The sequence below is a fragment of the Leucopleurus acutus genome (assembly GCF_964270905.1).
Source record: "Leucopleurus acutus genome assembly, chromosome: 10".
NCBI classification, from domain to species: Eukaryota; Metazoa; Chordata; class Mammalia; order Artiodactyla; family Delphinidae; genus Leucopleurus; species Leucopleurus acutus.
The window spans coordinates 41,969,580-41,993,973 of NC_139153.1; the positions used below are offsets into that span (position 1 = coordinate 41,969,580).

General features: G+C 47.1%; 1 protein-coding gene across 2 annotated transcripts in view; it reads left to right on the plus strand.

The window, feature by feature from the left end:
• Window positions 1-805: 805 nt before the first annotated feature.
• The window catches only part of FYCO1 (FYVE and coiled-coil domain autophagy adaptor 1), a gene marked incomplete at its 3' end in the record, with an annotated part of 83,695 nt that continues 60,106 nt past the window's right edge, over window positions 806-24,394 (plus strand). For both annotated transcript variants that reach the window (XM_082848548.1, XM_082848547.1), the window contains exons 1-5: window positions 806-903; window positions 10,316-10,458; window positions 13,430-13,536; window positions 15,149-15,274; window positions 19,152-19,258. In XM_082848548.1, coding sequence (XP_082704674.1) covers window positions 10,404-10,458; window positions 13,430-13,536; window positions 15,149-15,274; window positions 19,152-19,258 — 395 coding nt within the window. In that variant the 5' untranslated portion in view covers window positions 806-903; window positions 10,316-10,403. The remainder of the gene's footprint in view (window positions 904-10,315; window positions 10,459-13,429; window positions 13,537-15,148; window positions 15,275-19,151; window positions 19,259-24,394) is intronic.

Here is a 24,394-nt window from a genome sequence, read left to right on the forward strand (position 1 = left end):
CTGAATTATTCTACCAGATAACTCCCCTCTTTGTGCATTTGTAATGTTGGGGCCATGGCTCCTGACTGGACACCAACAGCTAAGTCCTGTGAGGTAGAAGGGTGTTTTGGAGCCCAGTCATAGGCTGAAGTACTCCAGGTGCTGTTCCTCTCCTCTCTTGTGACCATTCATTACTAATGAGTGCATTTTGTTCTATTGAGTGCGGCCTCAGAGTGCTTCACAACGTATAAATAGAAAATGTAACTTATAAATAGAAATTGGGCAGAGAGTAGGGAGAAGTTAGGAGTGATAGTTCATTCATTAACACATAGTTTTTGAGCAGTGATTTTAAGCAGGTCCCTGTGTTAAGTAGCAAGGGGGATGAAAAGATAGACCATTAGGCCCAGCAATATATAATGCTTTTTATTTAGCCCGATATATTAAAACATTATTATTTCAACATGGAATCAATATAAAAATGCTAATGAGCTATTTTACATTCTTTTGGAACTCAGGTGTATTTTGCACTTACAGCACATGTACAATTCAACTCAAACTAGTCACATTTCAAGTTCTCAAAAGCCACACGTGGACAGCACTGCTTTCAGGATCCCAGACATACGATTTGTGGACACACGTGCTCCCAGGGATTGCAAGGGTTAATTTAAAGCCGGCTGCCGCCATGGAACCAGTGGGCGTTGTGAGCATCAGCTCTGCGGAGCATGCCGGGAGTTGTAGTCCGCACTCTGTCCGTGGGGTCCGATGGGAGTTGTAGACAGAGGCCCTGTGGAGCATGCTGGAAGTTGTAGTCTGCGCCAGTCTGCGGAGGGGTCTGCGTATCATGGCCGCCTACACCGCGCTCTCGTACTCTTCCGCTTGGCAGCAGAAAGTTTCGGTTCTGTCCCAGCGTGGACCCACGAGCGCGTAAGTGTTGCGGATGGCCGTCCGGACTCATGGGGCACCTCTAGTTGCTGTCGTCTCCGGAGCGGAGAACTTCCCTCCAGGCGCGGCTTGTCACCTGTTGCCCTTACCGCCTCCGCCCTTATGCCGGATGTCCCACAGACTCTGCCGGAGCCCTTGCCCAATGCCCTTGCCCAGCGGGCCTAGGAAGCACCTAGGGCCGGTGAATCTGACCCTGGACCCCAGGCTGCCTCTGGTAATCAGTTAGAAAGACAGACAGTCCCCCTCCCCCCTCCGCCCAAACAGCAGTTCCAAAACACCCGACGGCCAAGGATCCCACATGTGTGGTCTCAGAACAAGTCTTGGAGTCTTTAAGCACAGGAGGGACAGGTCCCCGAGCTTCTGCTTGCATTGTCCAAGAAGCCGATAACCTGAAGAGGCGTATTTCCTGGCTCAGCTGGGCCGGGACAGCCCAGACCTTAACTTTGCAAAACTCCAAGGCTTAACTTTGCCCGGGTCTCTCCCCTCTCGTAAGGGGACGGTTTGTTCATCCTGGGCCATCCCCAGGCCATGGCCCATTCTCTTTACCCACTGTCTCTTGTGCTTTGGTGTAGGGTTTCGAGATAGCCCCCAGGTGATTGTTCCTGAAACACCTGTGGATTTTTGGATTGTGGTGTGGCTGCACCGGACTTCGGCTAGGGTCCGTGATATGAAGAACCTAGGCCGGAGGGTGTAAGGGGAGGGCTGAATTTTACTTTTCCTCAGAAAAGCATGTGTGGTTGACACCTTAACCACGTGGCTCCCAGATAGTGCACTTGTGTCATCTGATGCCCCTTGTCACTCTTCAGAGTTCCATCCGCTGCCCCCCTCCAGAGCAAAATAGAGCACTCTTTGAAACTACCGGTGTTGGCCACAGCCTCTCTGTCCCTCTGCCTGTCTTACCACAGCAGTTTCCTTTCCCAACAGAGAAATGGGTCAGGGGCTCTTTGAGGGCAGAGGATCAGGCGTTAATCTGCTCACTGCTCTCCTGCCACTTCCAGCCTTGTGCTCTGTAGCAAGCTTAACTCCCCTGCCATCTGCCTAATGCGGGCTGCTGGGTATTGTAGCTGGGGAAGAGCTGTCACGCTGAGGTTCTGCTTTCAGTGGCTCCCACCCCTCTGAAGTGGGCCCATGTTGAGTAGGTTCCACTTGACCCTCCCTCCCTTGAGAGCTACTGTTCAGAAATTATTGAATGCCCTGTACCAGTTATGAGCCGTTATTATTAATCACCCTGGAAATCAGAGTTAATTGTCTCAGTGATGGGACGGGGCCTTCTTTGATTAAAAGAACGTGAAAAGGCTTTAGGAAAAAGATTTTCTGTTTCTGTTAAAAGTGTTCTTTGCGTAATGCTTCATTTAGTTTTTAATTTGGGAAAACAAACATACAGAATCATTGAAAGAATTGTATAGAGAACATATACCCACCTGTTAGATTCTACAGTTAATATTTTACTCCAGTTATTTTTGTGTTGCTTTAGAGTCGATCCTCTAGCTACTCTTTGGATGGTCTTTGCTCCTTGTGACTGGTTTTGGGACACCAGCATGGGTTCAGGAGCCATGCTTTTAACCTGGTCCTTCTGGGATGGAATGGCCCCCACAGATGTTTGTGACAAGAGGAACCACCCAAAACAGCACAAGATCAGAGCAGTTGGTAACTTTGTCCCATGTTGGTCACTGAGACTGTGGGCTGCTGCCTCTAGAACATACAATAGGCACTCAGGAATGGCAGTCCCCGTCTTCCCTTCAGGGGAGAGGCTTGGCTAATGGGTAACCTGCATTTTCTGGTGATTCCAAGGACAGCTTTGGTGACTCAAAACCAAAGTGTCTTTAAACCTGAGGCAGAGGAAGCGTATTGTCTAGCTGTGGTGTCATGGTGAAAATCACTGATAGGAACTCAAAGTCTGGAGCCACATTCACTAGCCAGCCCAGGCAGCAGAGCAGGTAAGATTCGTTAACCAGAGGCCGCCTGTGAGCAGAGATGATTCGAGTTTGGCCTTGTGAACATCTGTTCACCTAGTGGATGGATGTCATTGTGTTGCTCAAAAGATAAACAATATTTCCTGTTTGTGATCTCAATGCCAGATTTTTTTTTAAGCTTTTGATTGGTTTAATAGCCTCTGTTTGAACACCTAAATCAATCAGTAGGGTGGGTTTGGAACTGTTTCCATGGGTCTCTGTTTATCATGCTATTTTTAGATGTGTTACTGTACTGTTCTCATAAGAGCTTCGGCCTCAGAGTGCATGGGCTCCCTGGCTTTTACAAGATGAGGATGACAGAACTGTGCTGATTTGGGCAGGAGGTGTTTCTCCCTCTTCCTCACTTTGGAGCCAGTCAGCCTGGTGGTTTTAGTGGCCGCCAGTGGTCCTTGCTGTTCTCTGTGGCATTTGAAAGGAACCAGGTGCCTGTTTCTAGTTGGGTCAGATCCTCCTCACAGGGATGAGGATGTGCGTGCCGGTGTGTTTCGGAGGACAGACTTAAGGAGAGTCTGTGGTCTGGGTATAGTCCTGTGGCAGTGTGGCTGGTTTCAGAGCCCAAGGGCAGGTCCGGCTAACCGTCTCAGGAGCCTGGGGTACTACACCCTTGGCCTGGGGCAGAAAACCGAGTTAGGGGAGCCCTTGGAATCCAGAAGAAAATCCTGAAGGGAAAAAGCATTCCAAGCAAGCCATCAGTCTGCAGAGGGCTAGGCCAAGAGGAGGATCCCTGTAAGAGGTCCAGGGTGGGCTGGCAACTGAACCAGAGGTGGTGGCTTAATGTGGAGCTGGAAGGAACTGTAGCCCCAGGTGCTTTTTCCAGGGCATCTACAGCCTGGGTCAGAAGCGGGGCCTAGAAGCCTCAGCCAAAGTTAACCACCGAGAATGTCTGTTCTTCTCCTTGCACACCTCCTCCGTGGACGAAGGTAAAGGGTAACCTCTCTCCACTGTATCTGAAAACACACACACACACACACACACACACACACACACAGTAGGAAGAGGTCAATACTTTGAACTAAATGTCCCATGGGGCTCACCCAATCATGGCATAATCTTTATCGCATTATTTGTTACATGATAGGGAATGGAAATTTCACAAGATGAATCTGATTCTGCATTCTGAATAGGGTCCAGCTTGGCAGGACTCAGCTGTGATTGAGAGAAGAGAAGACACTTTCCTTGCCCATTGCTTCCTGGATGTTTTCTCTGGGCTTTCCAGTGGCAAGACCTCTGCCCTGCACCCCCAAATGTGGATATGTGGCTCCTTCCTGAGCAACTGCCCACCTTCGTAAAGAAGATAGCTTTCTCCAAGCCCAGAAGCAACACCGCACAACCACAAGTCCCTCTTGACCCTGCTCTCCTGGGTCAGCAGACTGGAATCGGGGCCAGTTTTGTGTATGTTCCAGGGGGAGTGACCGAGAGACCTGGAATTGTTGGTGGGAGGGAGGGGGCCGAGAGAAGTTTCAAGAAGTGATGGCAAAGTCTCAAGTCTTCATTCCCTTTAAGAAAGAGAAGATTACAAGCAAGGAGTGGTTTGGGCGAGATGACCCAGGCCTGCAGTTGGTCAGCCCTTTAATTATAGGTCTTTAATTATAATTGTGTCGCCTAATGAGCCTTTGTTCACGTGTGCTGAAATCTTGGCCTCTGAGCTGGCCTCTGATAAACTCTTGAGCACTCTCCTGGGCACCATCTAGAAGCTCTGGTGAGGGCAGTCTGCCTGACCACTGACCGTTTCAGCACTGAGCCCCAGGACCTCCAGGCCTTCACAGCTGCAGGTACCAGCCAAGTGCCCCCTTTCCATAGGTGGTAACTAGATAGATGCTGTTGGGTGTGCTGAACCAGGCCGAGGCAATGGACTCTTCGGAAAGGCTTCCTGCTTTTGACTGGTCTGAACTGTCCTTGTTAACATTCTTTCCCAGTCAGGGTGGAACTGACAACTTGTATGCCCCAGCTTGTTTGGGAGTCGGGGAGGAGCCGACTGTATGGTGCCCTCTCTGGGTCATGTCTTGGCTATTGTGTTGGGAGCAAGTATGGCAAATTTGGCAGGCAGGGCAGGGTTGTCTTCTATGCCCCAGACCTCCTCCTCCCCTTCTGATCCTTCTTTCCTTATGTGGCTACTCAGATGCTGTTGTCAACTGAAAAAAAAATACACAACATGAGAGCCGTGGGTTAAGTTTTGTTAAGGGGGGGAAGGTCAGTATATATGGTTTTAGTGAAGGGGGTACGTGCAGTCAGTCACACATTGTGGCAAGGCTTGCTGCTAGTCACGAGGAGCAGATGTCACTGTTAATGATTTGAGTGCTTTTCTGTATATGAGAAGATGGAAGAATTTAGGCTCGTAAAATCTTCTCCTGAAAATGTCGAACTATTGGAAGGCTTGTTCTGCCAGTTTTTCCCAGAGCACAGAGTGCCTCATTCCTGATCTCCACCCTGAACTCCTTTCAGGATGTCTTGAAGGCCAATGGCTGCAGTGGCTTAATCCTTGTAGAGGCAGATGGCAAGTTGCAATTTCAGCTGGCACTGTGTTTCTCCTGCCAGAGCCAGTTTGGGGGCAACATCATGAGTATTAGTCATTTGTACCATAGTGTAAAGAAGTTTCCATGAGTCAGCGTCTTCGTATCTTAATTTGGGACTGAACTGCCGTCTCTGTTGTTTAAGGCACATCTAGGCAGGTATGGGAGGAATTTGGAGGTCAGGGAAGATCCTTTACCTCTAAAATAATACATAGGCTGTGACGAGGAACCCAGGTAACAGTACCAAGTAATAAATAAGAATTTTTAAAAACACGTTTAGTCCCTTTTCCTCTTTACCAGAAGATTGGATGTTTTCAGACATTCTGGATAAGCTTAAACATAATTTTGAGTTGTTGGCAAGAGAATCCAGTGTTCCCCCAAATTTTATAAAATGAATTTCTCTGGTATTTGAAAGAGCTTGCTAGAGACAGTGATGGAGGTGTTCACAATGTCATGCAACAAGGACCCTGGGTTGATGGAGGTGATTTGCACTTTGGGGGCCTTGCAAGGCGCTGGAGTCCTGGAGCCCATGGCGGTGTGGATAGAAGCAATCTCTGAGTGTCTCCTGAGTTAGGAGAGCAGGTTGCCAATGGGTTGTAGAGGTCAGGATCGCACTGGTCCATGCCAGAAGTCTGTGATTCCCGTAATATAATAGGAAATATATATTTGATCTCTTACCCTGGTTCCTGGCACAGAGCTTCCAAAACTCTTGGAATTTCCTGAGTAATAGGAGCGTCTTTTGTTATTCATAGCAAAACCCTTTCAACCATAAGCATAACCATATGCTAATAAGATGACTCTTCATGGGGCCCCTGGATAGATAGCTTCTGCCTGAGGGCTGGTTGCCAGAGGACTTTCAGCCCCACCCTTAGACCCCTCTGGGGAGTGGAGAGGGGCTGAAGGTGGCATAAATGGCCAGTGGCCAGTGATTTAATCAGTCATGCCTATGTAATGAAACCTCCGTAAAAACCTCAGATGACAGGATTCTGAGAAATACTGTGCTGATGACACATTGAAGTACTGGAGGGCGCAGAGCCCTGAGGGTATGGAAGCTCCCACCCCACCCCCCTTATCTTGCATCTCTTGCATTTCACTGTTGCTGAATTGTGTCCTTTAAAATAAACCAGTTATAGTAAAATGTTTCCCCAAGTTTTGTGAGCCGTTCTAGCAAATTATAGAACCTGAGATGGGGATTTGGGGAACCCCAGTTTATAGCTGGTTGGTCAGAGGTACAGGTAGTGACAGGTGCTGGGACCTGTGACTGGTGTCTGAAGCCGGGGCAGTCTTGTGGACTGAGCCTTTAACCTATGGGGTCTGCACTGGCTTCAGGTAGTTAGAGTTATAATTGAATTGAGGGACTTCCCTGGTGGTCCAATGGTTAGGGCTCCGCGCTTTCACTGCCGAGGGCACGGGTTCAATCCCTGGTCGGGGAACTAAGATCCCGCAAGCCCTGCGGCATGGCCAAAAAGAAAAAGAATTGAATTGAATTGTAGGACACCCATTAGTGTCAACTGGATATCGATCGGTATGGGGGAAAAAGCCACACATTTGGTGTCAGAATGTTGTTAGTAAAAAATATCTCATCCCTAAACCAAAGGGCAAGCTTATCTAGAGACACAAGGAAGTTGACCAAGGAGTGGAGAGAGACTGTGCCCCATTCTGTGTCTTTTGAAGTTTAATAATAACCTCAGGCCCAGGAAAAGGGAGGCCAGAATGCGAAGAGTCATTCTTTCAAGTCCATGAAAATAGCATTCCTGTGGTGACCATTTGCTTCCTGAAAACCTGTGAGGTGGTGACCCACAGCTGTGGTGGGTCACTCTGTAGTCGCTGTGCCCTATAGGCCCAGCAGCGGTTTCTCAGGGCTCATCTTGGTGGTGAGGCAGAGGGTCTTTGGAAACTCAACTTGTGTAATCAGTGGTTGGGCACAGCTCACCCCGTGGCCTGGGAACTTGGCCTCAGCGGAGGGAGGCATTCCGAGGCTCAGGCGGAGAAGGCCTCCTGGGCTCGGGCTGACACTTGCGGCTTCACCAAAGTGCCAAGAAGTCTTGAAGGAGCATGTTTCTACCTGTTCAGGCTCGTCATTCCAAGATGCCAGTTTGGTTTACAGACACTATTGCCCTTGTGCCAGGCTCCAAAGAGGGCTGGTTTCTAGGAAATCCAGCTGGTCTTATAGTTCATGCGTTGTCCCAGCCAGAACCTGGATGACTAAGAATCTGTTGTCGTTAGTGCTTCCTTTCCAGGCTCCGCCCTCTCTGTCATTTGCGAGTCTCAGCCTAGTTTTAAGTAAGTATACACAGAGACCCAGTGGACTCATGGGGTATAGGTTATCTTCTTACAAGATTATTTCTTTCCGAAGGTACAAAGCTCTCTGGTGACCATAGTCAAATAAGGGGAGTGCAGGTAGAGAAACAGCCTCTACACCTGCTGTGCCCTCCACCTGGCGCCCTTTCCTCCTCAGGTCTCTGCGATGACCTCCTGTTCATCACCCAACTAAGTTGCCATTACTGAGAGTGTCCACCATCCTCTCCCTTCCCCCAGCAGAATGAAAGTTCCCTTCCTCAGGTCCCATTGCATCTTGCTAAATTCATACCAATGCTGCTCTTTTGTTTGCTGAGATAAGATGTACAGTATGTGAGTTTTGACAAATATATATTCGTCAAATATATACAGTCATGTAACCAACACCATAATCACGACACAGAGTAGAGTTGCCCAGCAAAATTTCTGCATACTCTCTTGTAGTCAAACCCTCCCTTCCCCCTCAGCTCCTGGCACCCATGGATCTGATTTCCCCCCCAGTGTTTTGCCTTTGTAAGAACAGGATGCAGATGGAATCATAAAGTAGGTAGCTTTTCAGTCTGGCTTCTTTCACTCGGCAAACATCATTTGTTGTGTGTATCCCTGGTTCATTCCCTCTCCTTGCTGAGTACCCATAACTTTTTATTCATGTCTCTGCATGGACCTCTTCTGCCATATCCGCATATCTGGATGCTTTTCTGTCTGTCTTCTTGGTGCACAGCCGAGCTCCTCCAGGGCTGGATGGTGCCTTGTTGCCCCAGTATCCCCAGGCTGCACTTGACCGTGTGGTGCCGGGGCAGCTGTGCATTGACAGTGATGATCCTTGGTCCTCTCCTCCTCGCTGGGGGAGGAGCCAAGTGTCTGCCCAGGCAGCAGAGCCCCTGCAGAAGTCTGGCCCATCCTGGGCTCCTGCTCTCTAGGGCCCTGGCTGGTCCCTGCTCAGGCTCTGTGCTCAGCAGCTGACCTAGAGAGCCGCCCAGGGATGGGCAGGCTGGCTTCTGGTAAATCACACCCACCCTCGGTTTGGTGTCTGTGATGGCAGGTGCCAGCACTTGCTGGGGACTTGGGCGGAGTCTTTGTGGATGCCCTGACTCTCTGGCGCTCCATGTCACGAATTACTGGGAGTGTGGTACAGGTATGTACCTGTCTAGTTCCTCCTAGGCTGGAGAAGCCCTCTTTGGGCCTTGTTTTCACTGACTCACAGCTGCACTGGCTTGTGAGTTAAAAACAGGCCTTGGCATATCTGCGCCATGACAGGCCCTCCCCAGGCCTCAGGCTGACCTGGAATGCTTGTGTAAATATTTGGAGGAACTTGAGGTTGGCGACCATTTCTCCCCCTGGATCTTCTTGCCTTGTCTCCTAGAGCAGTAAGGCGAAGAGCGTGGTGGGAGAGTGAGGACCAGTTCATGTTTGAAACACTCAAGGTGGTGGCACATTTGAGAGGCGCTGGAGTTCAGGGCAGTTCCTAGAAGCCAGTGGAAGTGGTTGACATTTGCTGTAGTGACAGTGGCTCCGTTGTAGAGCCAAAGGGGTTGAATTCAGACTGACCAGAGTTCACATCACGATTCCCCTCCCTACTGGCCCGGGGCCTTAGACAAGTTACACAGCTTCTCTGTATGCCAGTTTCTCCCTTGTACGTTATCTATCTCCCAGGGTGCTGCTGAGAATTAAAATGAGTGAGTGTGTAAAGCACGTAACAGGCCCAGTGTGCAGCAGGCCCTCGTCTGGGGTGGCTACTAAGGCCACCTCTAGTCTTGCCAACTGCTTTTGCCAGCAAATGTTATGCCTTTGCAGCGGACATCTAAGGAAAGGGTTAGAGGTTCTGAAAGGAGAATATGGTGGTGTCCAAGTGCGTGTCCAGACCTCCTTCCGATGCTGCTCGTATCTCCTCCTCTTTGTTGGTCTCCAGCCACCTCTGTGTCCTTAAATCACTTCAGCAGCTGCCCAAGGAGCGATGGTAACTCGGGACTCACCAGCCGTGAGAGAACTGTAACCGAGCTTAAAATAGAGACTGCCCTTGACTGGTCCTGAGGGCTGCGCAGGCCCCTGACGGCCCCTGGTGTCTGCCCTCCCAAGCTGAGCGGGACTCTGGTGGCTGGAGGCTGCAGACCTCCCTGAGAGGCAAGCCAGGCTCTCCTTGGTCCGGAAGCCCTTAGGGTACGTGTCCTCAGCCTCAGGCCTCCACCGCTGCCTGGGGAGGGGGGAGGGCCCGGCCTGGAGGAGACGACAGATTTGGTGTGGTGGCACCTTAGGCTTAGCAGGTCAGTAAGCGGGGTTGGACTAGTTCTGGCCTTGGTGTAGGGGGATGGGGGGAGCCACTGGGAAGCGTTCTTAAAGGTGGAAAGTGCGGCAGGCCTGCCTAAGGGCAGACTAGGAGGGGAGCTCAGAAAGAATAGGTCATGCTATTTAGTTGATCTTGTTTCTTTTGAAGCTCCCAACCAGGTCCCTGTGTCTGAACATAAGTGTATCAGAGAATGCCCACAGAGCAAGGCCCACACAGAAAGGTCAAGCCCTTCCCATTGAGGGAAGATGCCCAGATGGGGCGACTTTGTGCCCGGAGCAGTGTGCCTCTACTACTGTCTTTAAATTGTGTCTGTGACCGCTCCTGTGCAGGTGCCACCTCGGAGTCTGACCACTGCTGAGCGGCCCCAGGCAGGAGGCCCACAGCCAGGAAAGGCGGCCCCTGACGGTCACGGTTACCATGGCGTCCACCAGCGTGGAGAGCCAGCTACAGAGAATCATCCGCGATTTGCAAGGTACGGCTTGGCTGCAGGGCACACCGAGCTTGGTGTTGAGAGAGCTGTGACTGTGCTTTTGCTGTTGCCAGCTGAAATTAGCCCTGTGATCTGTGTTTACACCGAGAGTAATCGGAGCCCTCGGGACACATCATATTGAAATATTTGGGGCTCAGATATCCTCCCTGTTAAGGCTGGGAGACCTTGCCTGGCCCTCCTCTCAGGCACTGTAAAGGCACTTTGTAAACAAAATCAAATACCTCTTTCTGGGTCTGGGTCTGATTTCTGTGTGTGTGTGTTTGTGTTTTCAAACCACCCGTTAAGTCTCTGAATTGTGAGTCTCTGGGAGATGGCGGAATTGGCTCATTTGCAGAGATATTCTGCCTCCTTCTAAGCAGGAAGACGAGACACCCATCTTGCTTGTTTTGCTCTTCCACCTGGTTCCGGGTGGGACTCACTCCAGTTCTGGGCCTGCTGCCCCCCAGACTTCCCTGAGCTCAACGTTGCCCAATGAGAGAGACTTGTGGGCCTTGGCTCACTGGACAAAGGCAAGGCAGGCGGGGGTGCGTGTGCAGAGAGCAGGCTCGGGAGGAACCCGCTGTGTTCTGTACTGGCTGTGGAGTCCAGGGCCCAGGTTCACCCTTCCAGGTGACGTCCCAAGGGGAGAATTTTGGCAAGTTTTCCGTCCCTCATGAATCACCAGGGCAGGTCTTGTAAGCCTCTCTGGAGCACCAGCACATTTGCTACAACACAGTCTGAAGCTGACTCCTTCCTCTGTGTCATGGGGACCCCAGTGACACTCTCCTGACAGACTCAAGGCGCAGGTTCCTAACTGCTCAGACACAGTGATAACCGACTGCAGTCTCTCATACCCAGGTTAGTGGAGGCCACAACAGTCTTCATTGTGAAGGCAAATATCGATGAGGTAAAAATCACTTTCTCAGGCATATCTCCTGTTTATGTAGTATTTTGGGCCTTCATGGCATTTCATGTGTGCCAGGCACGAGTCTCACAGATAATAGCTCATTGAGTCCTCACGTTTGGTCCTGTGAGGCAGGGACCATTATTATTCCCATTTTGCAGATGTGGAAACAGGCACAGAGAGGTTAAGTGACTTGCCTACGGTCACACATCCAGTCAGGCAGAGCCTGGGTTTGCACACACACCTGGTGCCAGGGTCTGTGCTCTTAACCACACCAGTCTACATCCAGCTAAAATGTGGGAGATGGCTTTTTTCTTTTTAAATCTATATACATGCACACACATACACACAGAAAGTAAAATGACAATCCCTGCAAATCTGAGTTTGCCCCTGGTCTTCAGAGGTTTCTCCACAAAGTAAGCCATCTTCTCTCTGTTTTAGTCTCTGGTTCTCAAGGATGAGTCTGGGACCCAGAGGTCCTTATTGGAGGGAAGAGAGGAGCCCATGGCAGAGCTCCTGATCCAGGGAGGAGGACAGGCATCAGAATTTGTTCAGTTGCCCTTTCCCACCCCATGTGCTATCCTCGTCTGTCATGCCCCACATCCCAAGGCCATCTCAATGTCCTATACCCAGCCCTCAGAGCACTTTGGTGGGAGTTTTTAAAAGGCACCACACTTTCTCAAGACCCTTTCTTTTCATCTGTTGGTAATTATCAGAGATTAGAGCTGGAAATTTCATATTCCACGTCCAAGGCTCCTTCTTTCAAAATTTCAGGAGTTCCCAGGTCAGGTTATGAGCTTTACCCCAGCCTGAGGGTGGGGGAGGAAGGCTGTGTGTCTTTCCTGGTCCCTGGCTGCTGGCTGTCAGTGCCGCCACAGCAGACACTTCTAGTAGGACACACCAGACCACAGTCACTTGTTGTGAGACTCAGTCCCAAGAACATGTCTTCGCCGTTTGCTGACCTTTGCTTGAGGGGTCAGTGTTGATTAACTTTTAGCAGCTCAGGCTCAGCCTCAGTCCTGGCAGGTCTGCTTTCTAACCATGATGTTTGAGAGCAGTGGCTAGGGGTTCCTTTTCTTTCAAGAATTGTCAGAGGAGGTAGCTTTGTGCAGCATGTCCCAGCCATCTCGGCTGGGGACATCTTTCTCAGTGTCTAAACCAAACGCAACTTCTGACAGTCCCTCTGTCCCACGGCAGGGCTGTGAGTGAGAGTCAAAGGGGTTTTTCCTCTTTTTCTACACTGGGAGGTAAATCGTCTTAGAAGTTAAGAGGTGAGCTCTGGGGTCAGAGAGCCCCTGAGAAAACCAGGGTTCTCATTTCAGCTCCGCTGTTTGCCACCCGTGATCTTTGGCTCTGACCTCTCCGTGAGTTCCTTGTCTGTAAAGTGGGGATGATAACGCCAGCCTTCATCAATTCTACCGTGCATTTATGTTTTTTTCACATTTTAACAGCTCTGGATTGGGGATCATCTTAAAATCAGTTGCATCTTAGATTTGTTGAAATAAAGCAATTCCTGCCTCACAATGCTCTATTGAATGAGAAAAACATGCAGAGACCTGGTGCCTAGCCAGTACTCAGTTAACAGAAGCAGGTGGTGGTGTCATTCTTGGCATTGTCGTCATGACCTCTGCATATTCTGGGTCCTCTGGAAACCTGGACTTAACTGTACCGAGCAGTGGGGTTACAGTGAAGAACAAGAAACCTGGCTGGAGTAGAGGATAAGGCTCTCAGGAAGTCAGTATTAGGGGACTGCTGTATGATTTATCCACACAGCAGACATTTTTGACGAAATACTACTCGCAAATGATAAGGCCTACATGGTGGGCCTACAGGGATGACCAAGAAATGTGCCCAGTCAGTGAGCTGTTGTGAAGTACCTGTGGGCTCTCAGGACATCCTAGCGCCTTCTGACTTGGAGTTCCCGCCCATGGATGTTTATGTAGTGCTCCACGTGTGCACGGTGCTTTGCCGTCATGGGCCACTCAGGCCTGCTGCTCCCCGGGGCCATCCCGCTGCTCTCTCGGAGGCCAGTCTCCATCTGGTGACATGCTCCTGTTTGTTGTCTTAAAGATGCTGTGACAGAGCTAAGCAGAGAATTTAAGGAAGCAGGGGAACCCGTCACAGATGACAGCACCAGCTTGCATAAGTTTTCATATAAACTTGAGTATCTCCTTCAAGTAAGTGACTCCTGTCATGTGTTGATTTCTGCTCTATTGTCTCTTGTCTCCCTCTTGGCTTCTTCATCAACATTCAGGACGCAGCTCTGAAAGCTCAGTGCAGCCGTTGAGCCCTCCTGGTTAGACTGAAGGTCAGAGCCATCCCCAGCCTCCAAGTGTGATCCTCTGAGGAATCAGAATGTTGCCCCTCAGGATGGTTTTGGGAATCGAGAACATTCGTCAGAGATTTAGGTCATCTTAATGCAGGTCACAAGGTCTCTCTGTATAGCAGGGATCTTAACTTTGGGGGAGTCACGTACCCCTTCGGCAGTCCGGTGAAAGCTATGGAATCTCTCCCCAAACACATGCATACACATGCAATCACACATTTTCTAGGAGTGTGCGGACCCTCTGAAGATTATCCAGAGGCCCCTGTTTTAGAGCCTCGCTCCTCAAAGTGTGGTCCATAGACCAGCAGCATCGGCATCACCTGGGAACCGGTTAGAAGTGCATTCTTGGTTCCCACCTTGACGTGCTGAATCAGGATCTCTGAGGTCAGCTCAGGAAGTTTTCTTTTAACATGTTTACAGTGTAATGCTTATATCTGCTTGGTTCAAGAAGCACAGATCTAGAGAACTCTGCAGATGTGGAAAAATACAGGCAACTACAATAGGCAGGAAGGAAATGGACCAATATGATAACAGAAGTTATCTTAGGGTGATGGTGTAGGCATTATAATTTTTTCTTTTCTTTTTTTTTTTTGTTTTATCCAGTTGTCCTAACAATGTATGCAAATCTTTTATAATAAAAAAAATGCTATAGAACATTACATTATAGGAAGATATCCTCTATCATTTTGAACACCGTAAGTTTGCAATGTCACCTCCCACCAACGTGTATAGGATGAGAGCCCACTGGAGGAGGTGTCTCAGTGTATTGAAGGCTCACCTTTCATGTGCCTTTTTTTTTTTTTTTTTTTATTAGAGTATAGTTACTTTACAATGTTGTGTTAGTTGCTGTACAGCAAAGTGAATCAGCTGTATGTATACATGTATCCCCTCTTTTTTGGTCACATGCCTTTTCAACTAGTTCTCTTGTTTTACATTATGAAACTATTAATAGGGCGCTTTTTCTTTCAGCCCATTTTAGTTTTGGATTTGAAATGGCTCATGGCTGACATTTATTTGGATTTATTCTATGTATATTAAAACAGTATTGAAACTTGAGTTGAGTAACGGATAAAATGTCACTAACACATTTCCCTATGTCAAGACATCGTTAACACTCTTCATGTTACCCTTAAAACTTTTCATTTGAGTTTCTTTACCATGTCTTAATAGCACCTTTGGTATCTTCCACCCAACTCTATGCACAGAGGTCCCTTTGGGCGCCTATTATTCCTGAACCTCACTAGTTGTATGACCTTGAGCTAGTTACTTAACCTCTCCTAGCCTCAGTTTCCTCACCTGTAAATTGAGGGCAAAAACCCCCTCATTCACCAGTAAATAAAAATAATGCCAATAAAGGGCCTTGCCCAGTGCCAGGCAACTAAGAAGCTGTCATTATTCATCGTTTAAATGGTGGGATAAATAGCAGTGGGTTTGGACGTCCTCACTCTCCTTTCCCTGCCCAGTTTGATCAGAAAGAGAAGGCCACCCTCCTGGGCAACAAGAAGGACTACTGGGATTACTTCTGTGCCTGCCTGGCCAAGGTGAAAGGAGCCAATGACGGGATCCGATTCGTCAAGTCTATTTCAGAGGTAAGCAGAGCAGCCAGGGACCTCACCTCTTTCCCTTGCCTGCCTTAAACCTCTCTCGCAGAGACCTTTGCTGCAAACAGCCAAGTGAGGAAGTGAGGGTTTACGTGTAGGAAGGAAGTAAAGAAATCGAGTCCAGGTATATGCAGTGCCCACTGAGAGCTCTGGGAAGCCACCTAGGTGAGCGTTTACCAAGCCGAGGAGTGGCTCAGTCCTGACTGTATTAGACCCCAACCCAAATGTAACCTAACAGGGTGGGCTGCTCACATTGTGGTCTGCTCATGGTGCCCCCGAGAGGTGTACAGCCTAGGACACCTTTACCTTTTTTAAAAGAATCGGTTTCTTAGATAAAATTCTTAGAGTTTGCTAGGCTACTTTCCCTATGATTTGCCCAGGAAACTTGGATTTAAAATGAAGAGAGTGATGTGGGATCTCGAGAGACAACTAAGCAGCTTCCCACATTAAGTTCTGAGCCCCTCAAGAGCAGAATGCCATGGCTTTGCTGTTTTACAAAACTCCAGATCAGCAACAACACGCATACTCTGTCTCTCTGTCTCTCTGTCTCTCTGTCTCTCTGTCTCTGTCTCTCTCTCTCTCTCTCTCTCTCACACACACACACACACACACACTAGCCTAGTCCATCTGGGAGTGAAGAACTTTGCACATTAAGGAGCAAGTAATCCCCTAGATTTGAGGCAGGAGGCCTAAAGGGTTTGTATATTTCATCTTTCTTTCCAGTATCTCATGAGTAAGTCTAAGGTCCCTTTGAAGTTGGCAGACATGCTCCTTGGCCAGCCTTCCGCAAAGGCCACAGGGTCAGGTGCTCTGGGAAGAACTTCCTGGCCGTGCCAGCTGGAGCCAGGTGGGTTTCTCCTTATAGCGAATGATGGTGTTAGACACGTGGACACTGAGGGCTGGGCATTTTCCACCAGCTGTACCTTCTGACAGCTGAGAAAATGAGGAAAGATCCTGGCTCAGAGGAGTTGGTTTAATGTCCAGGTAGTACAGATACGTCCTGTGAGATCTTGCCTGGTGGGACATTCAGGTGCATGATTAAGTGTTGTATCGCTTCTCAGTATAGTGCAATGAGTTCTGATTAGATGCTAACAAAAATTAAGAAAGTGGATGATGAAAGTGGACCCATGATCTCAAAAAGTTCAAAAACAAAAAAACCTAACAAGGCTATGCAGTATATTCATTTGCAGTATAAGGGAACTATTACTGTTCCCTTCCCCAAAGGATGTTTAAAAAGACCTTTTTTAAAAAAAATAATAAATTTATTTATTTATTTATTTTATTTTTGGCTCTGTTGGGTGGTCTTTGCTGTGCGCGGGCTTTCTCTATTTGCGGCGAGCGGGGACTACTCTTCGTTGCAGTGCATGAGCTTCTCATTGTGTTGGCTACTCTTGTTGCAGAGCATGGGCTCTAGGCGTGCGGGCTTCAGTAGTTGTGGCACGTGGGCTCAGTAGTTGTGGCTCGCAGGCTCTAGAGCACAGGCTCAGTAGTTGTGGTGCACGGGCTTACTTGCTCCATGGCATGTGGGGTCTTCCTGGACCAGGGCTCGAACCCGTCTCCCCTGCATTGACAGGCGGATTCTTAACCACTGCGCCACCAGGGAAGTCCCTAAAAAGACCTTTTAAAATAGCTCCTTTTACATATATAATCAGTTCAGTTAATAGGCCTGATTTAAAATGTAGCCTCAACTCTTTGCCTTCAAAAAATTAAATGTTCTAAATGCTGTTACAATGGCCATTTTATTAATAAGGAGAAGCCCCGGGACATCCCTGGTGGTGCAGTGGTTAAGGATTCGCCTGCCACTGCAGCAGACATGGGTTCGAGCCCTGGTCCGAGAAGATCCCGCATGCCGTGGAGCAGCTGAGCCTGTGTGCCACAACTACTGAAGCCCTCATGCCTAGAGCCCATGCTCCGCAACAAGAGAAGCCACCACAATGAGAAGCCCACGCACCACAAAGAAGAGTAGCCCCCGCTCTCCTCAACTAGAGAAAACCCGCGCACAGCAACGAAGACCCGTCACAGCCAAAAATAAATAAAAACAAAAAAGCCCTTCCCTTGGGAGCTTACAGACATGGGCTGTTATGTGGGGTTCTTTTTAGATGCTGCAGGGCCTATGTGTGGGTGTGCATTTGTATGACCAATACACTTCACTTCAGGATGCCTTGCTCAGCTGTTCTCGGCTGCCTGGGTCTCCTGGTTATCACCACTGAACACTTTGTTCTCACCTCACTTATCAGTGGAAAAGCATTTGGACATAGGGATGTCATCAAGATTCTCCCCTGGGCATCTGTCTTGATACACTCCCCACGGACGTGCCATGGTGGTTTTTATAAAGCCACGTCAGGCTGCTGCCCACCTTCATTTCCAGACCTCCTGGCTATACCCCAAACCCACAAAACTCACATGGAAAAAATGTCTTACAGCCTCTTACATAAATGTCTTCTGAGGTTTCACACCTTCTTATTTTTTAAAACTACTGCATATTGTGGTATCATTTCCTCGAGTCAGCAATGAGAAGGCATATAGCTCTGAGCTAAAAGGTGCTGGGTACCGGGATGTTTATAGCATCATGAATGTGCCGGTGCTTGAGGTCATACCTCATGTTTCCTGTCTCATTCCAGCACCATGGCTGGCTTCTTAATAGGATGGAGGATTAGGACCATCTTTTGGTCAAACCACTACCGTCCCTTCCCCCAACCACCAAGTTAAACATTTCTGACCTTTGAAGAGGTGAGGAGGGAATGGGTCTTGGCTTACCCTGCTCAGAGCCAGCACCTGACAGAACAGGTGCATGTGGTAGGTTGAGAGGTTTTGAGTTCCTGCCTACTTATCTTGAGCTTCTGGGGCTGAAACATTGGGAGCATGAATCCTAATTTGATCAGATCTACATGGCCCATGGTCCATCCTGGCAACTAGGGCCAGAGTCTGTGACCAGCATACCCCACCACCATCACAACAAGCTTCCAGAAACCTCTTTAGAAGCCATGTTTTGGCACTGTGGGGAGAGTTTTTGAAGACAGGCCTGCACCTGGACCCTCCGTCCACCTCAGACTTCCTGAAACAGAACCACACCCATTTTTCATTACTTCAGTGTAACTGGGCCACCTAGAAACACCCCTGCCCTCACCCCCGGGCACCTTCTGACTAAATGCAGTGAGTTGGTATAGCTGAAAATAAATCCAACTAGGAAAGCATTGACAGATACGTGGATTTTAGTGATGGTTCCACGAGGACGCAGAGGAGGCAGTTATACATCCATCACAAGTCCCCCTAACACTCCTCTGCCTTTTGCCCTCCTCTCTCTTGCCCCTTCCACATGGGCTCCAGCCAAGCCCCTTAGGCCTCTTCCCCTGCATCTCTTCTCCCAAAACTTCAAAAATAAGCCCAGGCATTAGCTAAACTGAGACCATCTCTTCCTCTTCAAGTGTACTTCTGGTATGAGAAGCCCTTCATTTACCTCCAACCTGTTTTGTAAATATTCCAAATTAAGTCAGACTGTTTCATCTCTGACTCTAAACCCAGGGATTCTGATGGAGCAGAGGAGGAAGAATGACATTCCGGTAGAATCCACAGTAGGTATTTGAGCCTTTCGTGACTGTATCTTCCTTGACACGTTTGCTGGAGTCTACAGATTATTCTCAGATGGAGGCCTGCAAGACGTCCACCCACTTTAGGCCTCCCTCTGTGGGGTGACATTCTCAAATGTTTTGTGTTCTTTGAGGGACGTAAGTGAAGGTTATGTGTAGGGTAGGATTGGGTGACATTTTCTGCCCTGTTTTGTTTCTGCTTTTGTCAGCCATCCATGAGGCCTGTATTTGGAGTTAGGCTAACAGCTCTTCATTTCTATTTTATCTACATTTTCCAGCTCCGAACATCTCTGGGAAAGGGAAGAGCATTTATTCGCTACTCCTTGGTGCACCAGAGGTTGGCCGACACCTTACAGCAGTGCTTCATGAACACCAAAGTGACCAGGTAAATACATGACAGTGCTGGGCTTTACCCCACACCATTCAGAAATGACCCAAAGTCCCCTCACTAATAATAACGATACAACTTAAAGTCAGACGGAGAAAGACAAATATCATATGATGTCACTTATATGTGGAATGTAAAAAACAGTATGAATGAACGTATTTATGAAACAGAAACAGACTCACAGACATAGAAAACAAACTTATGGTTACCAAAGGGGGAAGCGGGGAGAGGAATAAATTGGGAGTATGGGATTAACAGATGCACACTACCATATGTAAAATAAACAGAGATTTACTGTATAGCACAGGGAACTATATTCAATATCTTATAATAAGCTATAATGGAAAAGAATAAAAAAAAGAATATAGATATGTACATGTATATGTGTAACCAAATCACTTTGCTGTACACCTGAAATTAACACAGTATTGTAAATCAACTAGACTTCAATTTTAAAAAAAATGGTGATGCTAGTTAAAATACACAAGATGGAAGCCATCAATGTCCAATGATGGGAGGCTGTTAAATTACAGCAAATTAGGGCTTCCCTGGCGGCACAGTGGTTAAGAATCTGTCTGCCAATTCAGGGGACACGGGTTTGAGCCCTTGTCCTGGAAGATCCCACATGCCGTGGAGCAGCTAAGCCCGTGCGCCACAACTACTGAGCCTGCGCTCTAGAGTTCACGAGCCACAACTACTGAAGCCTGCATGCGTAGAGCCCATGCTCCACAACAAGAGAAGCCACTGCAATGAGAAGCCCGTGCACCGTAACTAAGAGTAGCCTCCACTTGCCGCAACTAGAGAAAGCCGTGTGCAGCAACAAAGACACAGTACGACCAAAAAGAAAAAATAATAAATAAATAAATGAACTTATTTTTAAAAATTACAGCAAAATTATTTTAAATGACATAACAAGGCATCATTTAAAATTGCAATAAGGTATACCAAAACCTGAGATGAATTACCATATGTTAGTATATGTTACCACCCTTTTGCTAATATAAATATGATTTAAGTAGCGCCACGACTGTCCAGGTTAGACTGTATAGGGTTAAAGGAGGAACTAATTATGTAAGCCTTGATAGCTGCCCAAGAGTGAAGAAGAGGTGGTCTCCCCTCCCCAGTTTTTCTTTGATTATAAAAATGTAGCCTACTCTGTTCTTGGGGCTGCTGCGCTGCCTTGCCTGCCCACTTGTATCTCTCACAAGTTTCCTATGCTAATAAACTCACCTTTTGCCTGCCAAATAAATAAATTAAATTGCAATAAGGAAGTCTATATAGCAACAAGGAAAATAACAATATAATAATCAATGAAAAAGTATGTAAATCTTATCTATCCTAATGGCAACAATGAAATTACAAAAATATATATAAAAGAATTAGAAAGTATATGAGAACATGAGGAGGTGGAGTCAAGAGGGCGGTGTGGGAAGACGCAGAATTAGTGTCTCCCCACAGCTAGGGTGCCTGCCAGCCGCTGGTGGGGGACTCTGATGCCCAAGGAGATGGGAGGAAACCCCAGAGTGAACCAGTAGGGGGACTGAGTGGGGAGGAGAAGTGGAGGCCAGACAGGATCAGTGCCCCTGAGGCTGGGGAGATCAGGAGAGGCAGGTGGGAGGGACCACCCAGGAGGAGCAGAGGGCATTTGCCCTGCCAACTTGAGTCCAGGAAGACCGCTGGGCGTCCAAGAAGCCCGCTGGGCTCCCAGGTGAGGTCCCCTGCCCTCTGAGACCAGGGGTGGGGAGCGTGCCTGGGCCCCTTCTGTTCCTTGAGCCTAAGCTGCACCCCAACAGCCCCCAGGGTGTTTTCCAGCCCTGTGGGTCCTGAGCATTGGCCTCACCCACCACCCAAACCTCACCCTTGCTTAGGCCCCACCCTCCACAGGCAAGGCCTTTTCCCCCACTGTTTTAAATTTTTGTTTATTTTTTTTCTTTTCCCTTCTCCTCTTTTTTACTATTGTGGTACTAATGTACCTTACGGTTGTTGATTCATCTATATTTTTATTTTTATATTTTTCCTAACATATCTGTTAGTTTCCTAGTCTAATTTTATTTTTTACTTTGCTATTGTTGTATGTTTCTTTCTTTTCCTGCTGCCCCAGGCAGCTTGCGGGATCTTGGTTCACGAGCCCAGGGTTGGGCCAAAGCTCCTGCAGTGGGAGCTCCAAGTCTGAACCACTGGACTAACAGGACCTCACACCCCAGGGAATATTCTTTGGAGTGAGGTCTCACGGAGCTCCTCATCTCAGCACCAAGACCCAGCTCTACCCAATAGCCTACAAACCCTAGTGTTAGAAGCCTCAGGCCAAACAATCAGTAAGACAGGAGCACAATCCCACTCATTAAAAAAAAAGTGAGATGGCAAAAAAATACGTCACAAATGAAGGAGCAAGGCAAAAACCTACAAGACCAAATAAGTGAAGAGGAAATAGGCAATCTACCTGAAAAAGAATTCAGAGTAACGAGAGTAAAGATGATCCAGAATCTCGGAAATAGAATGGGGGCATGGATTGAGAAAATACAAGTGTTTAACAAAGATCTAGAAGAACTAAAGAACGAACAAACAGAGATGAACAACACAATAACTGAATTACACGAGAAGGAATCAATAACAGAATAACTGAGGCACAAGAACGAATAAGTGAGCTGAAAGACAAAATGGTGGAAATAGTTGCTGAGGAGCAGAATAAAGAAGAAAGAATGAAAAGAATTGAAGACAATCTCAGAGACCTCTGGGACAACACTAAACGCACCAACATTTAAATAATAGGGGTCCAAGAAGAAGAAGAGAAAAAGGGTCTGAGAAAATATTTGAAGAGATTGTAGTTGAAAACTTCCCTAACATGGGAAAGGAAACAGTCACCCAAGTCCAGGAAGCACAGAGTCCCATACAGGATAAACCCTAGGAAAAACACACCAAGACACATATTAATCAAACTAACAAAAATGAAATTCAAATAAAAAATATTAAAAGCAGCAAGGGAAAAACAAAAAATAACATACAAAGGAATCCCCATAAGGTTATCAGCTGATTTTTCAGCAGAACCTCTGCAAGCCAGAAGGGAGTGGCAGGATATACTTAAAGTGATGAAAGAGAAAAACATACAACCAACAGTACTCTACCCAGCAAGGATCACATTCAGATTCAATGCCAAAGTCAAAAGCTTTTCAGACAAGCAAAAGCTAAGAGAATTCAGCACCACCAAACCAGCTTTACAACAAATGCTAAAGAAACTCCTCTAAGCAGGGAAACACAAGAGAAGAAAAAGGCCCACAAAAACAAACCCAAGGGCTTCCCTGGTGGCGCAGTGGTTGAGAGTCCGCCTGCCGATGCAGGGGACACGGGTTTGTGCCCCGGTCTGGGAAGATCCCACATGCTGTGGAGCAGCTAGGCCTGTGAGCCATGGCTGCTGAGCCTGCGCATCTGGAACCTGTACTCCACAACGGGAGAGGCCATAACAGTGAGAGGGCCGCGTACCGCAAAAAAAAAAAAAGACAATTAAGAAAATGGTAATAGGCACATACATATCGATAATCACCTTGAATGTAGATGGATTAAATGCCCCAACCAAAAGACACAGACTGGCTGAATGGATTCAAAAACAAGACCCATATATATGCTGTTTACAAGAGACCCACTTCAGACCTAGGGAAACTTACAGACTGAAAGTGAAGGGATGGAAAAAGATATTCCATGTAGATGGAAATCAAAAGAAAGCTGGAGTAGCAATACTCATATCAGATAAAATAGACTTTAAAATAAAGAATGTTACAAGAGACAAGGAAGGACACAACATAATGATCAAGGGATCAATCCAAGAAGATATGACAATTATAAATGTTTATGCACCCAACCTAGGAGCACCTCAATACATAAGGCAAATGCTAAAAACTATGAAAGGAGAAATCGACAGTAGCACAATAATAGTAGGGGGCTTTAACTCCCCACTTACACCAATGGACAGATCATCCAGACAGAAAATAAATAAGGAAACATAAGCTTTAAATGACATAATAGACCAGATAGATCTAATTGATATTTATAGAACATTCCACCCAAAAGTGGCAGAATACACTTTCTTCTCAAGTGCACATGGAACATTCTCCGGGATAGATCACATCTTGGGTCAGAAATGGAGCCTCAGAAAATTTAAGAAAGTTGAAATCGTATCACGCATCTTTTCTGACCACAATGCTATGAGATTGGAAGTGAATTACAGGGAAAAAAACTGTAAAAAACACAAATACATGGAGGCTGAACAGTGCGGTGCTAAATATCCAAGAGATTGCTGAAGAAGTCAAAGAAGAAATTAAAAAATACATAGAAACAAATGACAATGAAAACACAATGACCCAAAACCTATGGGATGCAGCAAAAGCCGTTCTAAGAGGGAAGTTTATAGCAATACAAAGTCACCTCAAGAAACAAGGAAAATCTCAAATAAACAATCTAACCCTACACTTAAAACAGCCAGAGAAAGAAGAACAAAGGAAACCCAAAGTCAGTAGAAGGAAGGAAATCATAAAGATCAGAGCAGAAATAAGTGAAATAGAAACAAAGAAAACAATAGCAAAGATCACTAAAAGTAAAAGCTGGTTCTTTGAGAAGATAAACAAAATTGATAAACCCTTAGCCAGACTCATCAAGAAAAAAAAGGAGAGGACACAAAGCAATAAAATTAAAAATGAAAAAGGAGAAATCACAACGGGCACTGCAGAAATACCAAAGATTATAAGAGACTACCAGAAACAACTATATGCCAATAAAATGGACAACGATGAAGAAATGGACAAATTCTTGGAAAGGTACAATTTTCCAAGACTGAACCAGGAAGAATTAGAAAATATAAACAGACGTATCACAAGTAATGAAATTGAAACCGTAATTTAAAATCTTCCAACAAACAAAGGTCCAGGACCAGATGGCTTCACAGGGAAATGCTATCAAACATTTAGAAAAGAGCTAACACTGATCCTTCTCAAACTCTTCCAAAAAATTGCAGAGGGAGAAACACTCCCAAATTCGTTCTATGAAGCCACCATCACCCTGATACCAAAACCAGAAAAAGATACCACAAAAAAAGAAAATTATAGACCAATATCACTGATGGACATAGATGCAAAAATCTTGAAC